The sequence below is a fragment of the Serinus canaria genome (genome assembly GCF_022539315.1).
Source record: "Serinus canaria isolate serCan28SL12 chromosome 7 unlocalized genomic scaffold, serCan2020 HiC_scaffold_29, whole genome shotgun sequence".
Lineage (NCBI taxonomy): Eukaryota > Metazoa > Chordata > Aves > Passeriformes > Fringillidae > Serinus > Serinus canaria.
This window is the reverse complement of record NW_026108147.1, coordinates 1,401,495-1,426,651: the sequence shown is the minus strand read 5'-3', so window position 1 is coordinate 1,426,651 and position 25,157 is coordinate 1,401,495. Positions and strand designations below refer to the sequence as shown.

Here is a 25,157-nt window from a genome sequence, read left to right as displayed (position 1 = left end):
ATAATGGGATGCTTGAGCTGGGGGGAAATAGGAGTCTCTGGAAAGCACATTCCTGCCTTGCACACTCCCCATTCCAGCACTCATCTGTATTTATTGAATAAGGTTAATGGATTACTTAGCAGCTTTCTCCAGCCATTAGCAGAGAGCACACTCTGTTTATGTGGCTGGCCTCTGCTGTTCTGTCACTGTCATAAGCTACTCAATTAGAAAAGGGGGGGAAAATGTGTGTAATAGGTAACTATGGTTACCTGTGATGTGGGTTTGTTAGAAGTGCTCAGAAACCTAGTGGCAACAGAGTTTGGGAGTTCAAAGCTGTAATTTATTCAAGAACTCTCTTGAATCAGAGTATCAGAAGCATTTAGAATAGATTCAGAACATTTTCTTTGTGGAACAGTGTTGCAGGCCTAGGCAGAAGCCCATGTACAGACTGACTGCTTGCTGTGCCCAGTGAGAAGGAAACAGGAGAGGGACAGGGTAAATCTGCCCTTGTTCCACTTGGCTCCTGCACAGCCTGCCAGCCCTGGCACTGGAATAGCTTGTGAAAGTGGTGCTTTCTGGAAGTAGTGCTTCCATTGTCCTCTTGTTTCCCTATTTACCCTGAAATGGTGATTTTAAAATGGTGAAAATACAGAGCCCTGAAGCTGCGTGAGCTTCAAATAAAGGTGCCTGCCTAAGAAACTCAGCCCAAGTCATGCAGTTTGCTCAAAAAGAAAATAAAATCCTCCATGAATTGAATGAGGACACAGGATAGTGCTAACAGCTTTTAACTGGGCTGAGAGAGCTCTGTGAAACAACTCTTGAGGTAAAAAATGTCACCTCTCAAGTGCTTCAGTGGAATTCTGCACCTGTGTGCCTTTGGCAAAGCAGGGAGCTGTTGTGGGCTCTTCCTGGGGGATTTCTGTCTGGTGGTGCCACCAGTGTCCCCTGTCTGCCCTGTGGGCCCTGCCCAGGAGAAGGGCAGTGTCATTTCAGCTGTCCAAAGCAGCCAAGTGCACAGGGTGCAGCAGAGACCTGGTTTGTCTCATGTTTTATTAGCATAGCATGAACTGCATCAGGTGAATGCTGGAAATCTTTGCACGCAGTGCATGACATGCCAGTCCATCAGCACACTTCCAGTGGAAAATGACCTGCTACAGGGATTCAGGAGTCACTCCCCAAGAAAGCTGTCTAAGAAAAGGTTTGTAATTAAGAGAAGGCATGGACTGGACCCTCTGTTAGAAGTTTGCTGGATCCCACCTTCACACAGGTGGTTTTGCTTTGCCCTAAGCTTCATTTCTCTGAAACTCTGAATGCTGCCCCCAGTTCCTCCTGTTTAACCCACTGGAAACACACAGCAGGTATGAATTTGTGAAGGGAGCATAAAGTTGGGGATTTTGCACTCTTGGCAGGTTCAGGTCATGGCTGTGAAAGGTCAGGGTGGGCTCTGGTGCAGTGCTGGAGAGTTTCCAGTGTTTGCACTGGGGCTGTGCTTGTTGTGAGACTGAGGGAAGGCTGGGCTTGTATCTGTTAATCTGGAGGTTCCTTATTAATAGGCTGCACACTTCATTGATTTTTAATTAATTTCTGAAGAGACACAGAGGATAAGTGCTGCAGCCCACAGACATCTCTGTACTTATTGCAGTCCACATCTCTATTGATTGCCTGCCTAAGGAGCAGAAGTAATCCATTTTAAATACACTTTCTTGGAGAGACTGAATGCACTGCTCAGTGCTCTCTCCTGACTGTAATTGCATTGGCAAGAGGTCAGGGGCTGGCTGGGGGAGCACAGCCCATTGTTCATGTGGTGATCTCCCTGCTGGGCAGTCTGGAGCTCTCAGCTCCCCCAGTCCAGCTGCACTGGGAGCTCCTTCTGAGGCTGCTTGTGGGAGCAGCTGGAGCTGCTCTAACTGGAGCAATTAATGGCATTCCAAGAGCCTGTTCAAATTGATAGCTCTCTTTGGGTGCCACTCTGATAAGCATCTAACACTTTCCAGGAGGGTGTGATGCACTGGGGGCTGAAACCTGGAGTCTCTGAGCACTTCCCCAATCAGAGGACAGGTAAATTAATAGATAAATTAATAGATAAATTTCTGCAGGACTTGGATGTCAGGTATTCCTGAAAACCTTTAATTCACTGCTTCCCAACCCCTTAACCACAGCTGTATTTCAGATGCTCAGTGACTGTCCATGTAATGCATATAGTTTACAAATAATCTGCAGAAAAAGCTAGATACATTTGAAGATCTTTTTCTGTAAATGGCATTTAAATTATTTGTACAAACACACAGCTGGGATTTCTGCTGTCTTCTTCAGGCCACTTCCTCCAGAGACCTCTCCATGAAATCTCTACAGTTCTACTACAGAGATTCCTTCTGCTGGCACCACAGATTACCAGGATTTGCTCTTGAAACAGCAATTTCAAACAGCCTTTGTCATCAGGACTGTGATCCTGCCAGTCTCTGAGCTGCAGTTGCTTTGCAGTAAATGTTATTGCCCAGCAAGGAGAGGTTTGCAGTGAGAAGTTCATTATTTAGGCAGTTAGTTCTTGTTTAAAGGCTGCTTTCACAGAAAGAAGCTGTTGGTGGTGCAGCTGCAGCCAGAGCTGCACAGAGTGCACTGCTGATACACCTCCTGTGCTCCAGCTGCAATTCCTCTCTCCTCTGTGGGCTGCAGCCCCCTGAGCTGTGGGGGAGAACATCCCTGTCCTTTTCAGCTCCTTGGGAATAAGGGAGAGTGACCTAGGCTGTGCCCACAGCCAGGAGGCTGGGCCACTGGGCTGGCTGAAGGGCCAGCACAGCCAGCAGGACCCACTCTGCCCCCAGAATGGAGAATGGAGCTGGCACAGGAGGGCACCTTGTCCCCAGCTGTCTGCTGAGAGCACCTGGCTCATTGCAGGATGGAGATCAGGCCCAGCTCCTCAGCTCCCTCCCTCAGGAATCTTCCTGAAGAATAACTTCACTTGCTTTATGCCAAAGAGCCCCTGTGTCCTCTTTAAAAGCCCTGCATGAAATAGTGGTTATGCCAAACATTCTGCCACATATTTTCCAAGCTTTTACTGTGTTTGCATTGAAATCTTTCACCTAAAACCAGTTCAGGGTTGCATTTGATGCTTTTTGTGCAGAGAGATGCACTTTGATGGAGTCCTGGAGGTGCTATGGACCTTAAAGCCCACCCAGTTCCAGCCCCTGCCGTGGGGCAGGGACACCTTCCCCCATCCCAGGCTGCTCCAAGCTTCTTTTGGTGTTTTCTGCTCCAAGCCCCATCCAGCCTGGCCTTGGGCACTTCCAGGGATGGGGCAGCCACAGCTTCCCTGGGCACCCAGTGCCAGGGCTGGGTCCAGAGAGCATGGTTGGCAGCTTGTGTGGGAGACAGGGAGCTGTGAGCTCCTCAGGCTGTGGAGGGATAATCAAGTCTGGCCCATGGCACTGAGTAATCTGGTTATTTTAATCACTGCATGTGACTCTCTGAATTATCATCTGTATTATGGGATAATATGATCTCTTTGGTATTCAGCAATGACTTTTTCAAAATTATCATATATATTATACAGAGCTAATACATGAAGAGATGCCTTAAAGGCAATTGTCAAGTGTGTGATTTCATTTCTAAGTTCTAATAGTGGTGGTTAATGTCATAAATGCCTTTTAATGAAATTACAGGCTTGTAACCCTGCCCAACTATCCTTTGTGTGGTGTATAATGAATAAGGCCAAGCTTTGGTGTTGATCCCAGTGTCACAAAGCATGGTGCAAATTTCCACTCTGCTGGTGGATGGTTGGTCTCCCATCAGAATAAGAATAAGGTTAAGGCCAGGCAGTTTGAGTCTGTGTTACCTTATCTTTAAAGGCAGCTGGATGGGCTTGTTAACAGAATACACTTCTAACAGAATATATATGCTCATAAAGAAAGGCCATTGATCTAATGCCTTATTATAATCCTACAGGCAATATTTTAAGGGAGTGAAAAGGTGAGGGAGTTGCAGCACTTGGAATAAAGAATTGTTTTCCTTCTAATCCACTGAGGATAGTGAAAATTTGTGACCAACTTAAAAACCATTTGAAGATGGACAAGAATCTTTGTCTTGAATTAAAGACCCTTGTCTGGAGAGTGACAGAGCTGGGATTGTTTCCCAGTGTGGTCTAATTTCTGGGGGGCTGTGGCTAAATTGATTATTTTTTATGGCCATCACATTTCCTGTCTGAAGAACAAGGGCCATAATATTTCTTTTCTTTGTCTCACATTTCCAGATTTTAAGCTTGCTGAAGCAAAGAGCTATCTGTATGTTATTTTGTTGGGTTTTTCTCTTTGGTAATTGAATCTTACAGAATCATTCCTACTGGACTAACTCAAGGTCATCTAATCCTGCCTCCTGCTCAGAGCAAGAGCAATGCTGAGCTTCTCCCCTCTAGGCCATTTTCTCTTGTAAATACTCCTAACTGAACCATCATTTTACATGTCACCAGTGGAAGCTGGCTCTCCAAAACCATGTAAAGCTCACTAGCATTGTACTGTTCTTCTTCCTGCAGGGGATGATGTACCTGGAAGAGAGGAGACTGGTCCACAGGGACCTGGCAGCCCGCAATGTCCTGGTGAAATCCCCAAACCACGTGAAAATCACTGACTTTGGTTTGGCCAGGCTCCTGGAAGGGGATGAAAAGGAGTACAATGCCGATGGGGGCAAGGTGAGCACTGGATCTGTCTGGAGGGACCGAGCTCCTGAAGGTCCTCCTGGGGTCAGTGTGTCCCCGTGGGACTGTGGGAGAGTCTGGCAGTGGCTGAGCAAAGCCCTGCCTTGCAGAGGAACTCTGCTGTGAAAGAACACATAAAAGCTGCTCAGTTTTTGCACAGTGAGCTTCTCCAGGCACTGAAATGTAATTGCATGAGCAGTTTTCACACCCAGAATTAGCTTTTTTTCACCTGCTCCAGGTGTTTTGAATACTTTGCTTCAATGAGTGATGGATGTTTTGGGGCATTCCTGGCCAGCCTCTTTCTCTGACCAGTATACACCTCAATAAAGTGCAGTCCCATTTTCCCAGACAAGTAATTTCTGTGAAGGCCACAGAACATGAGAATTTAGCTCTCCTATCACACTGGGAGAGCCTGTGTAGTTCTGTCTTGTGTCCACCTCTCCAATCCCACGCTAAAAGGCAGCCTGAGGATAATTTGGAAACCAGATTTTTTTCCCCTGTTACTTTCCAGCAAACCACACCATGGCCACGTAGTGCCTTGCCTCATTCCTGCCAATTTCAGATTGATGCATGATAAAATTCAGGAGGCACTAAGTAGGTGGTGCTTCTGGCTGCTCAAAAAACATCTTGAAATTCCCCCTTTCAATCTGTCACAGAATCCCAAAGGATTTGCTTCACCTGTCATTCCTTTTCCTGGATGTTCAGTTTGCTTTCTGTCTCCTTGCTCTCTGTGGTTTTTTGTGCTCACTCATGCCCTTGTCTGGGACAAACAGCTGCTGCCAGGGTGTGCTGTTCTCTGGGAGGAGCTGCTGCCTTGTTTGTGAGGCTGCTGCCCTTGGATCACCTGGCCAGGGCAGTCAGGGAGGTGAGGAGCTTCAGAGGAGCCACCAGTGCTTTCCCATTCCCCATGGGAAGACAGCTCCTGGCAGGAAAGGTGGGGTTTTGGCAGCTTCCCCTGGTTCCCTCATTTCTGTAATCCTCTTCTTGGTAACCCCTCAGCCTCTTCCCTCCATCTGACAGGGACTGACAGAAAAGAGTTCATCCTTGCAAACCAGCTGTTCCCTGGCAGCTGTGTCTTGGGCTTGTTGCCCTGCTGAGAGCTCTGGAGCAGGATTTATGGCAGATGTGTCACTTCCCAGGTCCAGAAAAGCATCCTGTGAACTCAGCATTGAGAGCCTGCTGAGGGAGGTTCAGACTGGACAATCAAGGGGCTGTCAGCAGAGGTGGTGCAGTTTCCATCCTTGAAGGTTTTCAAGTCCAGACTGGACAAATCTCGGAGTAACTTGACCTAATCTGCTAGGCCTGAACTTGAGGTGGAACTAGAGGCCTCCTGAGTCACTTCCAACCTGAGTTATCCCACCATGAACAGAGCAGCTTTGCTCCTTCAGGCCCTGTTCCCACCTGGGATGCAGAGGGAATGAAAGCAGTGCACTCCTGCAGAGTTTGGTGGGGGAGGATGAACTGTCTCTGCAAGAGCCAAGGCAGCCTTCATGACAAGGTGCTATTTCTGCCTTAACTCCATGGGTTATGTTCATTAGTGAACTTCATGGAAGGTGCTTTCATGGGGGTTTGAATGAAGACACATCCTCTGCTTTTACTCCCACCATCTGTTCAGATTTGCCTGCAGTTACTCATCCCTTTGGTTTATTCCAGTACCTCTGCCATCATTCCAAATGGGAGGCAACCCATCTGAGTCCCTGCCAGGGAAAAATCTCAGTGTGTGTCCTTCAGAATCTCACAGACTGCAGGCCTGGGAGGCCTTGTGAAGGCTGACCTAGAACAGAGACTAGACAGAGGTAAAGCAGGGATTTATTAGGAGGCCTCAATGGATCCACCTTGGGCAGCACAAGAGCCCAGCCAGGGCTACCCCAAGATGAACCAAAATGGTCACAAAATGGACACCTGGTCAGGGTATCTTACTTTTAGAAGTTCTGCTCCATTTGCATTTTGGGGTAATTGTCCAATTCCAGCTTTAGCTTATGAAGTCCCATCCTTACTTTTCCTTCTTTTCCTTTCTTCAGTCCACGTTGTTTGTGCTCTTGGCCCTGAGATTTGGATCATTTGTCCTTGGTCCCCAGCTGGAGCAGGAATTTTTTGTCTCCCTGCTCTGTGAGGAGAGCTCCCCATCCCCTGATATGAAGCCCAGACCCACTCACTAAAGCAGCACAGAACCACAGAAATCTATAAAAGCTCAAACCTGAGGCATCAGCTCTGCCTGCTGAGCCCAGCTCAGGAGTGGGAAGCACCACAAATCCCATTTGAACAGGAACTCAAGAGGATGGGCTGGAATGCAGGAAGGAGGTTTGGTTTGCCTGCACACCTTTCTCTGTCAGAGGAGATGATTCACTGACACAGGAATGAATCTGGAGCTGCTCACTTAGTTTGGGGAGCAACTTTTCCCACTGCTGTGCTGATACAGAGAGCTGGGGTGGTTTCTAACAAATCTTGGGAGTTAAGAATAAAGCACTGCAAATTCTCCTCATTGCCTGTTTGCCATCATAGTGGTGATGGGGATGGGGAAGTGTTTTGGTCCCTGCACTGAGATGGCAGTGTTGCCATCTCAGCTTGCAGAGATTGCAAATTGTTAAGGAATAAAAGCTCCTGCATTCCACCTCTGCTGCACTTCAGATTTAGGGGAATTATATGCAATTTCTGCAATGGTCTCTCTGTACAAAAGTTGGATGAAACCACAGGTTGCTCCATTACTTGTGAATCAGTAAATATCACAAGTTCTGCAGGTAACTGGTTCAGCTTTCCCACCTCCACGTTTTATGAGGCACTGCCCCATTCTAGAGGGCAGGAACATTTCCTCTGTTTTTTGGGTTTTTTTTTCAATCTCACTGTTGAAGGAGGCAGGGAGATAAAGTTGTTGTCTTCACACAGGATCTGTTTGCATTGTTTTAATAATGTATTTCTAAGGTTACATTTCTTTTGTCCTTCCCTAGATGCCAATTAAGTGGATGGCTCTGGAGTGCATACACTACAGGAAATTCACCCATCAGAGTGATGTGTGGAGCTATGGTAAATCTGCACCTGATTAGTTTCAAAAGTTGTGTCTTTTAAAGCATTTAACCAAGTTGTGTTAGTATGTTAAAGATATCCTCTCTTCTCAAAGGAGTTAATTCCAGAGGCATTTGCTCTTCAGGTTTTGGGGTTTTTTTCCTTTCAATGTGTAACTCTAAGCAGAAATTGTTCCTGTCTCCTGTGTTACCTCCCTGCTCACTGAAATATTTTATCTTGATGTTCCCCACTGGGGTGAGTGCCTCCAGGTGTGGTCTGGTAGCAGTTTGGCTGATTATTCTGACAGAAGAAGACCTCTTTCAGCTTAGCCATGGATTCATAAAAATACAGCTGCAGGTCACAATTTTCAGCAGGCTTTGAAAAGCTCAACTCTAAAAGCCATGAATGTCAAAAAACATTTTCAGGCTTATGGGACTTTCTCTACCTAGAGTCAGATAAAAGGGAATTTGTCATAATACAGAGCAAATATGGCAAGAGAAAGAAAAGGAAGAGACAGGCTCTCCAAACTAACTAGAACAAGCATCTATTTAACTTCCAGATAGCTTGGGAATTGGTAGCTACACACACAGAGAACAAGTCATATTTGAGAAATGAGGTGTTGGTGCAGTTCCTGATGGTTATCCAGATGAGCTGGGTGCCACATCTGTGAGGTCTCTGCCTGTGTCTCTGGTTCAGCTGTTATAATAAAATCATGCACACCTTTGTACATGGAAATTTGCAGCAGTATCTGCAGCTGTGGAGGGCTGGTTGCATTTCCTGTTGCCATATCATTTTGAGCCAAAAGGGTGTGCAGCTCTATTCATTACTCACTTTTACCTGTGGGTAGCAGCAAAAGACACTGTTTGCTGTGGCTGGTAGCTGCCCTCTTCCAGTCAGCTCAAAAGAGCCTGGGAGAGTTCAGCTGATCTTGTGCAGTTCTTGCTCTTCAAATTCTGCATACCCTGGATCACTCAGGAAAAAATATTCCTTCATTGATGAAATTCATTTTAAATGCAGGAAACCCAGAATGTCTGTAATCAGAAAGGAAAAGACCATAAACAATTGACAGTAGTTAACAATATTAACAGTAGTTATTAAATATCAACAAGGAGATGAATGAGGGTGAAATAAATGTGGTTTACTCACGTGGTAATTTTGCCCATCACTTTTTACATTAGCATGACAGTTGTCAAAATATGCTACTGATCTGAGGCATGCTTAAAGTGACCTTTGCAATTCAAATAAAAATCAAACAAAACAGTGTGAGAGCAGCTTTTTCAATATTTAAGATTCTGTTCAGACACAAATTCTTTTATTTATGATATATGATCTTTATTTGCAGCTCTGAAGCCAAAACAAATCCTGTGGCTTCTCTGAAAGGGAATCTTGGGTTTCTAGTGCAGCACTATCATAAACTCAGATCCATGGGGTGATTTCAGGGAAGAAATTATAGCAGTGGCTGTGAATGGCTTCCAAGGCAAAGCCAATGACCTGGTGCTACTCAGTGCTGTACCTTTGTGGGAAATTGATGCTCTAATTTAGGGAACATCTGTGCTTTTTCCCCTTAAAATAATAGAGTGCATCAGGCACTCATTTCCCTTTTTGATAAAAGAGTGTGATGCATTCTTCTGTTATTGCACCCATTTACTTTGCCACCCTGCATTTGTCTCAGGCCTTCCTCGTGTGCCTCAGGTCTATCATGCCATTTCTTACACCATTAAAATGAGGAAAGTTGCTTTTGAAGATTACCACAAGGTGCTTTTTCACCATTTCCCAGAGTTTTTACCTGGCAGACTGTCATGGTGTAAGCCCAGATGGCAGCTAAGCACTGTGCAGCCACTTGCTCAACTCCTCCTGTCCCCCCAGTCCAGACTTCAGTTTTGCAGGCACTGGTGGAGAAGGAGAGATTGCAGTGCAGAGCTGGGCCAGGCAATGGTGGAGAAGGAGAGATTGCAGTGCAGAGCTGGGCCAGGCTCTGGTGGAGAAGGAGAGATTGCAGTGCAGAGCTGGGCCAGGCAATGGTGGAGAAGGAGAGATTGCAGTGCAGAGCTGGGCCAGGCACTGGTGGAGAAGGAGAGATTGCAGTGCAGAGCTGGCCAGGCAATGGTGGAGAAGGAGAGATTGCAGTGCAGAGCTGGGCCAGGCTCTGGTGGAGAAGGAGAGATTGCAGTGCAGAGCTGGGCCAGGCAATGGTGGAGAAGGAGAGATTGCAGTGCAGAGCTGGGCCAGGCTCTGGTGGAGAAGGAGAGATTGCAGTGCAGAGCTGGGCCAGGCACTGGTGGAGAAGGAGAGATTGCAGTGCAGAGCTGGGCCAGGCTACTCTGCTGTGAGGGAATCTGAGCAGTGGGAGCCCAAACACTGACCCTTTTTCTTCTGCCTAGGAGTGACCATCTGGGAGCTGATGACCTTTGGTGGGAAGCCATACGATGGAATCCCAACTCGAGAGATCCCTGACCTGCTGGAGAAGGGAGAGCGCCTGCCCCAGCCCCCAATCTGCACTATTGATGTCTATATGGTGATGGTCAAGTGTAAGGAATTGTCACTTTTGATACCTCTGAATTTCTCTATTTTTTAGTGCAGTTGAGTTTAGGATGTTTCTATGGTTAAGTGTAAGGAATTGTCACTTTTGATACCTCTGTATTTTTATATTTTTTAGTGCAGTTTAGTTTAGGATGTTAATATGGTGATGTGTAAGGAATTGCTATTTTTGATCCCCCTGTGCTGGCTGCAGGAGGGACTCTGGTTTAGAACATTTGCAGAGGCAGTCTCTGGCAGAGCTGGGGGCAAGCTGCTGCTGCTGCTGCTGCTGCAAAACCAAAGCTTCCCAAGATGCTGTAAATTCCATTTACACACTGTCTGCACATCTTGTGCAGTTTTGCAATTGTTAGCTATGAAGGGCCCAGTTAGCTCAGCCTCTTATTACTGTCAGATGTTATCTCATATTCTTGCTGTGAAGTCAAAATTGTATGATTGTTATTGTAAACCCTTGTCATTTCCATGACAATTGATTCTGATGTAAAAAAGATAGTATTAAAAATAATTATGGCCCATGGATACCCAGCCAGAGAAAGCTGTGAGGAGAAACCCCGTTTCCAAATATTGAGGAAAGAAATCATGAAGGTTTTATTGTCAGTAGCAAGAATGGTGATTGCAATAGTAATAATAAAAAGTAAAATTAATAGAAGAGATGCTACAGAGGGGATTATTTTTTTATCATTCTTAGTCCAGTATAAAAATTTATGAATATTTTTACTCTAGTAAAAAAGGAAAAAAGTCTGCACATGGTTTCTTCCAAGTTTTTTATCTCCAAGATACCCCCTCTAATGTCAGTATCCTCCAAGGTTATGCTTCTAATTTAAAAAGAATTAGAAATATCTCTCTGATATTTCTGGCTTAATTTAAGTGAGATTAACATACAGACATCTCATCCATCACATATACTCCTTTCCCTTTTGCTTTGTACACAAAAGCCCTGAAAAAAAAAAAAAAAGGAAAGGACAACTGGAAGTAAATGAAGTATCTTCTGAAAACACTTGTATTGTGCATGGAGATGTGGAAATTAAATTGTGCAAGGGCTTTGTGAGTGTAAAATGTCCCATGTGGGGAGAGACATCTTACTAGAAGTCATTCAGGCTGGTGTCCAAGTGTGCAAGATGGAGAAAATTGCAAGGTGGTTAAGGACAATTCCATGGAGTAAGGAACACCCAGCCTGGCCAAACCCAGGTGTTTCCCCTTTTATGCATCACAGAATTCTAACTTTCCATTCTTCTGGGTTCTTTATTGCAGCTTTTCTTTGGGCTAGAGCTCTCAAGCACTTCAAACTTGTGCATTTGAAAAAACAGAATGATTCTACCCTTGACACTTATCTGTTTTCTTTCTCATCTTCCATCAGGCTGGATGATTGATGCTGACAGTCGGCCAAAATTCAAGGAGCTGGCTGCTGAATTCTCCAGAATGGCTCGAGACCCTCAGAGATACCTGGTGATTCAGGTGAGCGACCTGCAGCATCTCAGGGGTGGGAAAAACAATTCCTTCTGCAGCACTCAGCTGGCAGGGGGGTTGGCTTTGAATGTTTTGAAGTTCTAAGTGTTCTTGAACCTAAAGCAAACTGTTTTCAGGTAAGGGCTTAGTGTGTGAGCAGCTCAAAGGAGAAGGAGAACTCAAAGGTGAGGTGATGGCTTGTCTTGGTTTGAACAGCCAGGTGACAGCTGAGGAGGGCAGGAGCCTCCCCTGAAATGGAAAATGCAAACCCCCTCCCTTTGAATTATTGTAATTTTGAAATTAAGGGGCTCTCAGGCAAAGATGTGGGAGTGGGAATAACAGTTCTTGGTTAGGAAAAATAAAAATAAAAGTGCAGTAATACAAAACAACACTGGCAGAGTCAGAGCAGGAGCTGAGCCCAGGATTTCCCTCTCCAGTTCAGAGGTGCTATTTCAAGGCATTGTTCTCCCCTGGTTTGATTTTTGTTGTTTTCAGCTCTCTTACATTCTGCAGAACTTGCCATACAGACAAGAGAGGAATTTACCCTGTAAGTCCCTTAAAGTGCAAATTAGAATAAAGCAAACATCCAGACACAACAGTTTCCTTGTTATTCCCCTCCTCTCCTATTTGAGCCTAAATAGCTGAGATATTTCACAAAATATGTCAGAACTTGGTCAGAAACTGATCTTGTATGGGAAAAAGAGAGAAGGGAAAATAAAAGCTCAATCACAAGAATGCCAAAAACGTGGTTTTGCTTGATTCATGCAGTTACTCCCTTTTTGTCATCATATTCCTAGTAAAAAAAAAAAAAAAACAGAGAACAAAACAAACCCACAAATTATGTGGCTAGAGTGCTTTTGAACAAACAAAGCAGCATGTGTGGTCCCTGCAGCCTGGCTGCCAGGGCATGAGGAAGGCTGAAATTCTCTCTTTGGGGAGTGAATCCATCTTTTGATGTTTTTCCTCTCTCCATACAATCTGTTCAGGGAGATGATCGTATGAAGCTCCCAAGCCCAAATGACAGCAAGTTCTTCCAAAATCTTCTTGATGAGGAAGACCTGGAAGATATGATGGATGCTGAAGAGTATCTTGTTCCTCAAGCCTTCAACATTCCTCCTCCCATCTACACCTCCAGGACAAGAATTGATTCCAACAGGGTAAGAGCAAGCTCTGACAGAAAATATTGGTTATTATAAAAGCACAGGTGGAGATTTAAGCACACCAATCAAACAGAGGCCAGCACTGCCTGGGGAATTACAAGCTCCCTTTGTAAGGAGAGTGGCTATAAAAATGTTGTCACTGGGCTCCCTGTTCATTGTGCCTCAGTGAATTCTAAATTAATGGCCCAGCCTTGAGTGAACAAAGGCTCAGCTTGAGCTGCCTGTCCTGAAAGCACAGCTGAGGCTCCTGAAGTCAAGCAGTGCTGCATCTGCACTGTGCTGTGGCCAGGAAGTGCCCAGCCCTGCTGCTGCCATCCTGTTCTCTTGGCTGGGCTGGCACTGAAGGAACTGAGGGCAGCTGGGATATGCAGATAATGGAGCTTTTGTGAATGGAGGCAGATTTCCAAGGCAGCCCCTTTTCCTGTTGGCATGTGATGCTTTCACAGCCCCCCTTCCCAAATGTGTGTTTGTGCTGAGCACATGGCAGATGCTGGAAGCTGAGCTGGCCACAGGGGACTGATGGCAGGAAAAAGGCATCAAGAGTTGGAGACTTTGCTCAAGAACTGGATGGTATTTTGGCCTCTACAAATTGTAAGATGGATTAAAAACAAAACCACCAGCTCACAGAACCTCCTGCAAGCTCAGTGGAGCTGGTGGGAGAGGCTGGAGCTGTGCATTCTTCCATCCTTGATGTGTGACATGTCAATTCATTGAGCTTTAATATGAACTGGTTTAAAATCAGGCAGCATCTGCTTGATCCATGAATAGCTGCTGGCTGTGTTAACGGTAAAGAGAGCTCACAGCTGATCCATTTTCTTTTCTATCCTGAAAAGAAAAAGTCAATAGATAGAAAAAGAGTAAGTAATAAATATTTTTACACTGCACTGATGAGGCATTCTTGGAAAACAGCAAGCTAAACAACTCTACATAATTCAGTAGATGGAAGAGTGGACTGAGAGTCAGGAAATAATTATGAGAGCCGGGAGAAAATTTTTTCTTTTGTGACAAGATGTGAAGCAGAAATTGTTAGTGGAAAATATCCATTTGTGAGGAACACTATTTGTGGTTTTCTTAAAATAGTAAAAGCACCTGAAAAATACAAGGGGGCACCAAGCAGAGCTGCAGGGAGTTGCAGCTTAACAACTTAAACAGCAGTGTGGCCCCAGGGTGGAGAGAGCTCAGTGTCCCAGGGCAGGCATTCCTGGGATAATGCTTTGGGAGGAGTCCCAGGTGGCAGGAGGAACTAGAGAGCATCCTGTAAAATAAATACTAAATACTGTACTTTCCAAACATAGATGCAATGGAGCTAAATGCCAGCACAGCCTGAAAAATGCCCTTTGTTAGCCAGGGTAAAGAGTCTGCCTTTCTTGTTGAATGCTGCGGGAGGGGAGGGGAAAATAATTTTCAAAGCTATAAAAAGACTCTCCAAAAGATGCAGTTGGGAGAAGTGGGAGGAGGAACAGATGAAGTGTAGATTTAGAATGTTGAAAAATGATTATTTTATCCAAATCAGCTGGATGGTTCGTTCTTTTAGACTATTATTGCCACCAGAACCTCAGCCTGCTCTAAATCAACTCAGCATTTCATCAAGAAGCCTATTCTTTGCTTCAAGAGACCAAGAGTGCACAATTACGGGTTTCTTTTCCCCCTTGCATAATAAAATTGGGAGATTATCATCAAGTTTCTATTCAGATTTTAGGAAGGCTTTTTTATTTTATTTTTAAAACTCATCTTTGTCTGTAAAAGCTCCCTGTTCAGGCCAGCATGTGGCAATGATTACTGCTGTAAAGGCTTCGATGGAGATGTGCTCTATTTCATTCTCAATGAGGGTTGATGGCATTTTGAGAGGCTCAGAATATCCTTTGATTACTGTATAAAAAAGGCTGGGGAAGATGGCAGTGCAGCATGCACTAGGAGGGGGCTGCTGCTGCTCCCAGCATCGCTCATCAACTTTCTTTTGTGCCTTTCTTTCTTTTTTTATTTTTTGTCTTCCATGTCACAATCAAAAAATCAGGAGTGTGTTTTGGTTTTGGTCTTATTCTCCATCCTTTCCCTGTTTTGGGATTTGAAGCTTGAGGTTTGTACAGGAAAGGAGATGCTGCTGGTCCTATGTTTTGGGCAGCAGAGGAGCAGGAGCAGTGCTGACCCCTCTGTCCCACAGGGAGTTGTTGGAACAGGTGGAAATGGTGCCTCATCCCTCTCAAATCGTGGGGAATTGGCTCAGTGCTAAAAGGTGCCATTTACTGTAAAGTGTCTTGGAGAGTGGATTAAAGAAGAGAGTGACAGAAAGCTAGTCATGGGGTGACAGGATGGATGGGGAGTCAAGGAGACTGGAAGGAAAAGATGGGCAATGGCAGCTGTCTGTTCCTGCCCTGCTCTCTGTTTGACACTCAGATGCACTAACACAGACTGAAAGCAAAGGGAATCCTTGCATCTTCATTCCTGTGTCATGCTTAGATCCAAGTGCAAATCAAATAATAGAATCAAATAGTTAAGATCTCCAGGCTCAGCCTGGATTCATGTGCAAACCCTAAGGACCCACACCAAAACTCTGACAACTTTTCTTGAAAAAGGTGAAAGGTGAAAGGCTTGGATGGATGTGCACATCTTTCCTTCCTTTCTCTAGGTCATGATGTTGAAAGTTCCTTGCATGCCTGTGCTGACAAGCAAAGCAGTAGGTTGAGTTAAACATTGAGTTGAGGTGCAATACAAACACAGGTCACCAGCCTGAAATGCACTCCCTGGTGGAATTACACCTGCTGTGGGTGACCCCTTGATTCCCACCACAGGAAACAAAGCAGAATGAACAGAGACGATAGTGGTTTCTATCCCTAGGCAGGAGGAGCTTTCCCAAACATGAGGTTTAAAGGGCTTGGATCAGAAATCAGGGGAGGCTGCCAGGGTAATAGAAGAGGGAACACCACCATCTCTCTGTGCAGCTGTGTGTGTGCAGCCTTCACCTGCTGAGTGCAAGTTCTCCTGCCCCATTTCTACCCCACTGAGCACTGCTGGGCAGTTGGATGCTTTGTGCAAGCCTGGAAGCTCGGGATGGGCAGGGCAAGCACAGGAGGCTCAGCCATGACTCGATGTTGAAGCTTGTCCCCTCAGGAGCCTCCTTTCCCATGCTGTGTTCCTTCCTCCAACAGAACCAGTTTGTGTACCGCGACGGCGGCTACACCGCCGAGGTGCCGATGCCGTACAGGGCTCCGGGCTGCATCCTTCCAGAAGCCCCAGCTGCTCAAGGGGCCACAGCAGAGATCTTTGAAGACTCTTGCTGCAATGGCACGATGCAGAAACAGGTGGCAACGCTGGCAAAGGAGGACAGCAGCACCCAGAGGTACAGCGCCGACCCCACTGTCTTCATTCCCGAGCGGGTGGCGCGGGGAGAGCTGGACGAGGACGGGTACATGACACCGATGAGAGACAAACCCAAAACAGGTAAAGTGCTGCCTTCCAGACAGGCTCCTGCTCTAGCCTGGCTGCATTTCTTTTTACATCACCAGCTTTTCATCAAAAATGGCTTTATTTAGTTATCTATCAGGTTGAAGCGTTCTGACTGGGATAATATTCCTTTACACGGGGATTTGGTTTTCTCTCCTTAATTTTCTACTTTGACATGCTCACATGTGCCAGTATGTCAGAGCTGGTAAGTCCCCCTTTAATTTATTTTCTTTTTTAAGAAATAAGAAGAGGAATGAAAAAAAGCCAAGCCCCCTTCTTAGCCAAACACAAACCTTCAGTTATTTCCAAGAAAAGGATCTATCTTCAGCCAGCCATAGTCCCAACTTTGCTTTGTTTATTGATCTTCTTATTCTTGGCATTGTGCTTGGTAAATGTCATGTTGAACCTATCACAGAACTGATACACACAGCTGGCATTTTATACCCAAGAGAAATCTAGGATTGAAAGAACAAGATGTGCTTTAAAGAGAGCATCTCTGCAAGGGGAAGATTGCCTAAATCTGTGCCTGCTCAGCATGCTGCACTTCCCAGTTTGCCCTCATTCATTTCTTCCTCTTTCAATAATGGTAGCAGTCATTTAGATGCAAGGGGGTGTGTCATTATTAATTTGCTTCCAAAGCTTTGCATTATCTTTAAAGAAATTAATAAATGCAAATGTAAATTATGTCCCTACTGTGTTTGTTAGGAATTTGGAAGCCACTTGTCCTTTGTGTTACAGGATGGAGGAATGGAGGGAGCCCTGGGGCTTGACCCGTGGCAGTAGCACTTGTGGGAGTCTCCCTTGCAGTGATTTACTTTCAGTGTGAACCCACATTTATGTACACAGGTGCACCCTGGGGATGCTCAGAGTTCTGCAGGAGTCACCTGAGCCCTCAGGCATGTGGCAGCAGCAGCTCAGGAGAGAAAGCAGCTCCTTCCTGACCCCCTGGGCACAGGCACAGGGTTGTCACGGTGTGGTCACACACTGTTCCATGCCAGCTGCAGGGTTCAAACCAAAGCACTGCTTGGCTGTCATCACTAAAGAAACAAATGTTCCCACTATTCAGCTCCTTTTCAGTGACATCTTAGCTGCAGGTTCAGAGGTGTTCAGTGGGTCCTGAACTTTTGCCTTTAATAGTTTTGGCCCCATTCTGGATGAAACCAGGTGACCCCTTGCACCATGAGTGGCTGTGGGGGTGTGTGCAGAGCCCCTGAGCAGCACAGTGATGCTGGAAATGGAGTGTTCATCCACAGCAAGGGATTTGAGGCAACTGGAGCCTGCTCCAAGTCCCATTTTGCAGCTGATCTTGTTTCCATTCCAGGGCTCATTTGTACGACCTTTTTTCCATAATGCTTCAAGGCCCTTTGTCCTTCAGGGATGGAAGGTTTTTAATCAGGCAAATTGTTCTGTTAGAAATGAAGCTGTCTTAAAAGTTAGCCCTTGGGGATAGGCTTTGTGCAGAGAGCCTAGCTAAGATTCCTATAGAGCTTTCTGGATGGAAGGACTGCAGAGCAGAGGGTTGGCCAGGAGATCCAAGGCTGCAGAGGCAGAAGTCGTTCAGTGTGTTTGGGTCTGTCCATCCTACAGTCAGAGGAAGTCCAGGGGAACTCATGGGCTGTGGCTCAGTAAGAGCTGTAGCTAAGTTGGCCAGTGTGTTTGATGAAAATACTGAAATATTGAAATATTTTTGATATTTCTAAGTGAAAGGATGTCTTGGAGTTGGTTGCAGATTGGGTTGGGAGCCTGGAAGGAAGGAAGGACGGACAGAGACTGAAAGAAGGAGTGTACAACCTGGCCTTCCCCACTTTCGGCAGACGCGGGGGTTGGAGGCCCAGAGAAGGCAGGTGGTACCAGGAAAGGCCAGGGGCAGTGCTGCTGTCAGTCCTCCAAGGTGTCTGTTTTAACCCACATTGTCTGTTGAGCTTGTAAATACTTCGTTTTTCACAAGTGTTCAACATAGTTGGCTCCTGATCCCATCTGGAGTTCTTGGAATGGCTGAGGTGGAGTTGCTCTGGTCCAAGTCCTTCTACACAGATGGATTACTACCACTCTAGGCTGACTTATTTCTTATCTTTCCTCAGATTACCTAAACCCAGTGGAAGAGAACCCATTTGTTTCCCGCCGGAAGAACGGAGATCTCCAAGCTGTGGACAACCCCGAGTACCACAGTGCTCCCAACGGGCAGCCCAAAGCTGAGGACGAGTACGTGAACGAGCCCTTGTACCTCAACACCTTCGCCAACACCTTGGAAAACGCCGAGTACCTGAAGAACAATTTGCCAGAGAAAGCCAAGAAGGCCTTTGACAACCCAGACTACTGGAACCACAGCCTGCCCCCACGGAGCACCCTCCAGCACCCGGACTACCTGCAAGAGTACAGCACAAAATACTTTTACAAACAGAACGGGCGGATCCGGCCCATAGTGGCAGAGAATCCCGAATACCTCTCTGAGTTCTCCCTGAAGCCTGGCACTGTGCTGCCCCCGCCGCCCTACAGACACCGCAACACCGTGGTGTAGTGGCTGTGCTCTCACTCAAGTGGAAAGGCAACCCCTTCTAGCTGCCTCACTCTCGCTCCCCCTTTCTCCCTGCCCCTCCTCCCTCCCTCTCTTTCTCCCATGAGCTTCCTCTTCTTGCCAGTTCACTCATTTTTGATATTTCTAAGTGAAAGGATGCCTTGGAGTTGGTTGCAGATTGGGTTGGGAGCCTGGAAGGAAGGAAGGACAGAGACTGAAAGAAGGAGTGTACAACCTGGCCTTTCCCACTTTTGGCAGACGCGGGGGTTGGAGGCCCAGAGAAGGCAGGTGGTACCAGGAAAGGCCAGGGGCAGTGCTGCTGTCAAGCTTGTTCTCAGTGATTCACCTGTAGGGAAAGGCACAGAAAGGCTGATTCTTTCAGCAGGAACTGATGAGAGTCTGTACAGCATTCCTGGAAATCTCCATGCAATTTCCATCAGGGTGAAAAATGGACAATTTTTATATCCTGTGTGATAGCGTAGTAATTGAGATTGAGAATCCAATTTCTTTCTCTAACACTTTCTATCCCAGCAACTGAAAATGGCTAACATAGCTTTTCAAAAACATTCAGATCTTCATTGTGGCTTTCCAAGAAATGATGATGTGACTCCCACATACAGCTAAGCCCCTCTTCTGAGCCACGCCGTGATTTTGTGCCAATTCCCAGCCACAGAGACTCCTGCTCAGAACTGGTACCTGACATGACCATTTTTGTATGTGTGCCAACACAACAATCACTCTAAACACAAAATACCTTTCAGAAGAGAGTAACAAAACCACACCTCCAATATGTTCATTTGAAGCTAAGAACCAGGCCAAGAAATGAAGATTTGTATGCCAAAAGCTTTGCTTTCCTGTTTTATACCTGCTGACTATAAACACTTCAAAAGATTGTCACTAATTCTTCCCTCTTTTTCTTCTTCATGGTCATCAAGGGAGCTGGGGATGCTGTCAGGCAACACTGAGGACAAGACAGAGAACTGAAGAGTTTGATTTTCTGTGGGGTGGGGTGGGAAGGGTCCTTTAAACTGGAAGACAGACACTGGACTGGAGAAAACGCACATAGCGGTTCACTGGAAAGTTAGTTTGCACTTAACCTCTGATTTTCTTTGAACTGTTTTCTGGATTTTGAATGAAGCAATATGGAAGTGACCAGCAAAATACAAAATAATAATTTTAAATTAAAAAAGAAATATAAATTATTTGTAAAGGATGACTGTGGAAATGCCAAAATGAAGCAAATCAAGTCTTTGGAACAACGTCTGCCACTCCTGGGAGGCCGATGCAGTGACTGCTTCAGAGAATACAGTGAGGGAGCAGCCAGCTCTTCCTGCTGCTCTGTGAAGGACAGCAGAGCAAGCCCTGGAAAGGATCAGGGGAGGCAAATGTCCTGCTCTGGCTTGCAGCATAGTAGAGAATATCATTTTTCTAAAAGGAGGATTACTCTGGCACAGAAGACAGTGCATATGAGGTTTGAGAAGTCAAAATGTGCATGATTTGCAGACCTTTCTGTCAAAAATGTAAATAAGTATGAGTCAGTCTCCTTGCACTTAGTTCTGCTTTTATCAACCTCAGTTTTTAGGTAGACACCCCCTGACCTGCTCCTCTTTGGAAATGTCTTTCAAACCAGAGTTCTGGACGTTTTTAGTGATCTGGGGCAGATGGAGCTGGTGGGAAAGGAGGCACAAGGGCTGGAGACACCCAGGTTTGCTCCTGGCACACCAGCAGTGTGTGTGTAAGAGCATTTGTGAGCCTGCTTCCCACCAAACATCTGAAGGAACCTTTGGAGATCTGCCCATCTCCAACAAGGCTTTTAAAGGGAAGAAACAATCCCTGGTGGATGGCAATGTCGGGTGATGCAACAGTATTTCAGTTTATGGGCTTCAGCTCTGGTAGGGCTGAGATCTTTGGGGTGACCTAACCTGGCAACAAAACCAGCAACAAACAGTGGTCTGGAGATGGCATCACCCTCCTCTAAATTCCTGCCATTCCAACAGCTTGCCACCTTTAATCTTAGGGAAGCAGAGAAGGGAGTAAGAAACAAGCAATAGCTACCTGAAGGTGTGAAGAGATGTTAAACCTGGCTTGGTTGTTTCCCCTGTAGATGAAAAACAAACTGTGCTCACAAGGCTGTTGGTGCACCAGGTGTGTCCAGGTGTGCATCAAGTACAAAGCTGAAGGTTCTGAAAGCAACAAAAACAGGTGCAGATCTTTGAGATGGTAAAGGAGATCCTGGGTCAAGTGTTACCAAGGTGGTTTGTGGTGCTATGACCACTGGCAGGGGACAGAGGGATACAATCTGCACTGAGGGGTCTCTTCTGGTGCCTCAGGGGGCAGGGGCACACACTGGGCAGGGGCACAGGGGGTGGCTGTCCTGCCCACAGCAGTCCTCACAGGGTGCACAGGCCAAGGTCTGCCAGGCTGGGACAGAGGGCAGCACAGGAGCGTGGCTGTCCCGTTTCAGCAGGACCATAGGTAGGTGGAGAAAGGTTGATTTGTCCCTGAGCAGGTCTTGTAACAGAGTAACTCCTGATGGAGGAAAAATAGAAAATAGACTGCTGGCTCAGCTGACCTGTTTGAATTCAGAGCTGAACTCAGAGGCTGCTGGGGCAGAGGCAGGCACTGGGATGGAGCTGCTCACACAAGGTGAGGTCTGTTTGTTCCTCTGCTCATGTTAGAAGCAAGCCCATGGAGTAATCCAAATGTAAATACTGGTGGGGTTTAACAATTTAACATTTTATTTCTTACAAGGCTTGAATTATTTATTAATTTTATTTGTTGACTGTGGGTGTGCTGTAATATATTAAGTAGCATGGAAATGCAGAGGTTCCAGCAAGAAAGCTGGAACAGGAGCTTGGGCTCTGCCTGGCAGCCAGGATGAGCCATGCAGAGCCTGTGGGGTCTGGGATAGCAGAGGACAGGCAGAGGCTTAATGAACACTGATTCAGGATGAGGGAGAGCTCCACACACTGCAGCTTCTCAATTTATTTTTTTTTTACTATTTCCTGAGCTTTTGGTTTGAGTTGCAGTTGCCAAACCTGACCCTTGAGTTCCATGCTGTGCCAGTCACCCCTTGCCCAACAGATGGGCCAGAGTGGTGCTGAGGCTGCTGGTGAGCCAACCCAGAGAGCAGCAGATATCTGAACCCTGCTCCTTTCCTCTGCAGGAGAAGTTCTGAGCTGAGCTGAGAGGTTTTGCCTCTTTGCAACAGTTTAATCATGGCTAAAGAACAAAAGAAAGGGAATGTGAGAGCAGAACTGCCTGGCTGCTTTAATTCCAGCAGAAACTCCTGGCTGACTCACTTTGCCTTCCTGGGTATTGCTGCTGGCTTGGGGAAAGAACTTGGGCAAGTGCACATGGCAAAATCATGGCAAGCATTCCACTGGGATTCACATGGGATGGAAGATGAGGGCCGTGGTCTTTAATGCATAAAGGTCTGGGGGAAAAGCACAAATATCCACACACCAGGTGCATTTTGTCAGCACAAAGCAGCAGGTGAGCATACCAACAGAAGTACCTGGGGAGTGATTCTAGTGCTACAGAAGTGCCTGGTTATATTTTGTGGGTTTTAGAATGCAGCCTCCTGTTTATAAATGTCCTGGTTCCTCCTGTGTCACAGGAGAGCAGTGACCAACTTTTCAAGAGCACATTTTTACCTGAGTGTGTATCAGCCAATATCCAAGGCACAAAGCAAGCTGCTAAAGGAAAGAGGACAAGATTTATTATTTTCTCCTGATCTCTTTCAGTGTTCCTTGTCCTAGCTGTTATTGCCTACCTGAGGGTTATTGCAAGCAGATGCTGGGGCCAATTGACTCACTGTAACATAATTGGCTGAAACCAACTCCTTTTACGTTTACTTCTTCAGATCTTTTCAGATTTTTCTTTTTCTGCAAAACAGCCAGGAGGGATTTTTTTTTCCATGGCCATTGGCTCAGATGTAGCAGAGTATTTACAACAATATTTCAAACAGGTTGTGTCTCTCAGGTAGCAAGAGACAGAAATAAATCTGCATAGGAACCACCATGTTTGAGGTACCCTGAAAAGCTTTTCTGTGTACAAAGAAATGCTGTTTTACCTCTGGATGTACCAGTTACTTGGTAGGAAATGTGCTTCTTGACTGCAAGGCTCATTTGCAATGATCTGACACCTGCTCCCACTAAAGATCTCACCCTCAGCCACCACCAATCCCAGCCCAGAAGGAAGGAAAATGGCAGTTCTGGAAGAGCAGCTCAGCCCTGACTCTGGATCCACTCTTTCCATAGCTTTAGGTAGAGCTAAAGGTTGAGTTGTGAGGTGAGTCAGCCTAGAAATACAGCTTGGTTTTGGGGATGCAAAATCAAATGTTAAGGAAAAAAAATCTATTTTTGTCTAATGGTGTGTCTGTGTAGGTGTTGCACATCATGGTGGAATGATGGAATTGGGTGAGCTCCTCTTTTCCATCTGGGAGATGAGGACAAGGCAGAATGAGGCTGTGGGCCATGGAATTCCCCAGGATAACTGGAGGCAGTGCCATGAGCTGTGCTTCCCTGGCAGCTCAGGAACCCTGGGCAGGCATGTCCTTCCAGAGGGGACACACAGGGACACTCCCACTGCAGCCTGCCAGCCCTGTGGGGAGGAAGGGATGGGATCATGGGCAGTGCCCATGAGTCAGGCTGGCTGCTCCCACCCTGCCTTCCCAAGTGCATTTCAGATCTAGGGAGCTCAGAGAGGTGTTGGCATGCTTGGAGGGATGCTTGGCTTGAGGGTGACTGGTGAAAAAGAGCCTTTAGACTAATGGGAGCCAGGCCTGCAGTTTTCAGTCACCTCTTAGAGGGCATCTCAGAGGGGATGATGTCACCTCCATGTCCCTCTGGCAAGGCTTTTTCAAAAGGTGGTGGCCCATAAAGTCTCTGCACCTGCTCATTTCCAGCTGTCACTTGCTGTAGTCTCACTGTGGATCTTGGACCTCTGCTGCTGACAAAACAGCTCATCTGTGGGTGTGCAAAAATCTTGGGTTGGTGTTCAGATTGTTTTTCTAGGTAGGGTGGCTGGCTCTAGTGCTTATGTTCATCCAACAGGGAGCTGCAGCTGTGTGTGCAGGATTCCCTCTTTTTTATTTTCTGCTCTTTTTTTATTTTATGTTCTGGGAACAAAGAACAAAAATAAAGCTCTGTGGTTAGAAGCACCACTCTAAAATATCCAAAACTCATGTCTCCATGTTAGCTCTAATGTTATTTTAGCACAATTTTGTTTTACCACTGTGTGGAGTAGTGGTTTGTTCCAGTGGCAGGCTCCTTGCTCTTGAGGAAACCACAGGCAGGTGAGGCTGAGGTTGATGGCTGGGATCTCCCTATAAGTCTGGACAATGCAGAGCACTTTTTAAGGAACTTTGTGGTTGTTCAGGTCTGACTGATGGTGGTGGGACTCAGTGGGGATTGAACTGTAGCCAGTCTCATCTCCTAAGAGGGATACCCCTGCCCAGGGTGTCCTCCAGCTGGGGTCTGTGGCAGCAATACAGGAAAAGGTGGGAGGGGAAACATCCCAATAGGAAACAAGAGGAGTCAAAGCTGGGTAATTTCCCCTTTTTTTTTTAATTTAATTTTAGAAGTGAGCTTTGTGGACCTTGGCACAGAGGGGTTTCAAGGGGAGGTTTGTAAGGCATTAGGTAGTTCTGTCCCAGTTCTTCTCCCCTCACCAATAAAAAAGCCATGAATTCACCCTCCAGCAGCGTTGTGGATGAGCCCTTCACCTGCTGTGAAGGTGCATCCTGCCCAGCACCTCAGGCTGCTGGCTCAGGTGTGACCAGGTACAGGAGCTGTCACCGAGAGCCCTTTGCCAGCAGTTTGGTCCCCACCCAACCTTTGAGCTCTCCTAGGGGGAAGCACTGTATTGTCCATAGCACTCTGAAGACTAAACCCTTTTGGGATAACCACAGTAGGAACTGTGACTGGGATTTTCTAAGTGTAGATATGTATGCTGTTCTTTGGAGGTGAGGTACTCTGACATATGTAGCATAAACTGGTCCTGCTGTTAAATGGGTCGATTATTAAATGAGCAGCTGTGTAGGGGGTAGCTAACTTTGAATGCATGAAATCACTGTTCCTCTGGATTTGGGATGGCAGGTAGGTACTGGCTGCTTGTGGGGGTACTTATGGTGGGGTAATGCACGAGGGAAATGCAGGTGAAGGAGAAAACTGGGAATTTTTTATAGCATTTTAAAGATGGAAATCAGTACCCATTTGATACATTATTCACAATGGTTTTAATCCCTTCTTTTGCCCAGTTTTTGCTACTTCCCCAATATTGTAAGCTGGAATTGCTAAATAGGTATCAGGGAAGGGAAACTGAGGGGAAAAGAAGTCTCTTTCTAAGAACAGAGATGGCCAAATTTCATTTCCTGCCCTGGTGGTCTGGA

The 25,157-nt window shown here is 46.2% G+C and overlaps 1 protein-coding gene across 2 annotated transcripts in view; it reads left to right on the top strand.

The window, feature by feature from the left end:
• ERBB4 (erb-b2 receptor tyrosine kinase 4) overlaps nucleotides 1-19,735 on the top strand; it is a 455,036-nt gene extending 435,301 nt beyond the window's left edge. The window contains exons 21-28 of one of the 2 annotated variants that reach the window (XM_050987615.1): nucleotides 4,505-4,660; nucleotides 7,612-7,687; nucleotides 10,048-10,194; nucleotides 11,559-11,656; nucleotides 12,634-12,804; nucleotides 15,434-15,481; nucleotides 15,954-16,245; nucleotides 18,330-19,735. In XM_050987615.1, coding sequence (XP_050843572.1) covers nucleotides 4,505-4,660; nucleotides 7,612-7,687; nucleotides 10,048-10,194; nucleotides 11,559-11,656; nucleotides 12,634-12,804; nucleotides 15,434-15,481; nucleotides 15,954-16,245; nucleotides 18,330-18,766 — 1,425 coding nt within the window. In that variant the 3' untranslated portion in view covers nucleotides 18,767-19,735. The remainder of the gene's footprint in view (nucleotides 1-4,504; nucleotides 4,661-7,611; nucleotides 7,688-10,047; nucleotides 10,195-11,558; nucleotides 11,657-12,633; nucleotides 12,805-15,433; nucleotides 15,482-15,953; nucleotides 16,246-18,329) is intronic. The other variant, XM_018911785.3, reaches the window with a different exon arrangement.
• The last annotated feature ends 5,422 nt before the right edge of the window (nucleotides 19,736-25,157 follow it).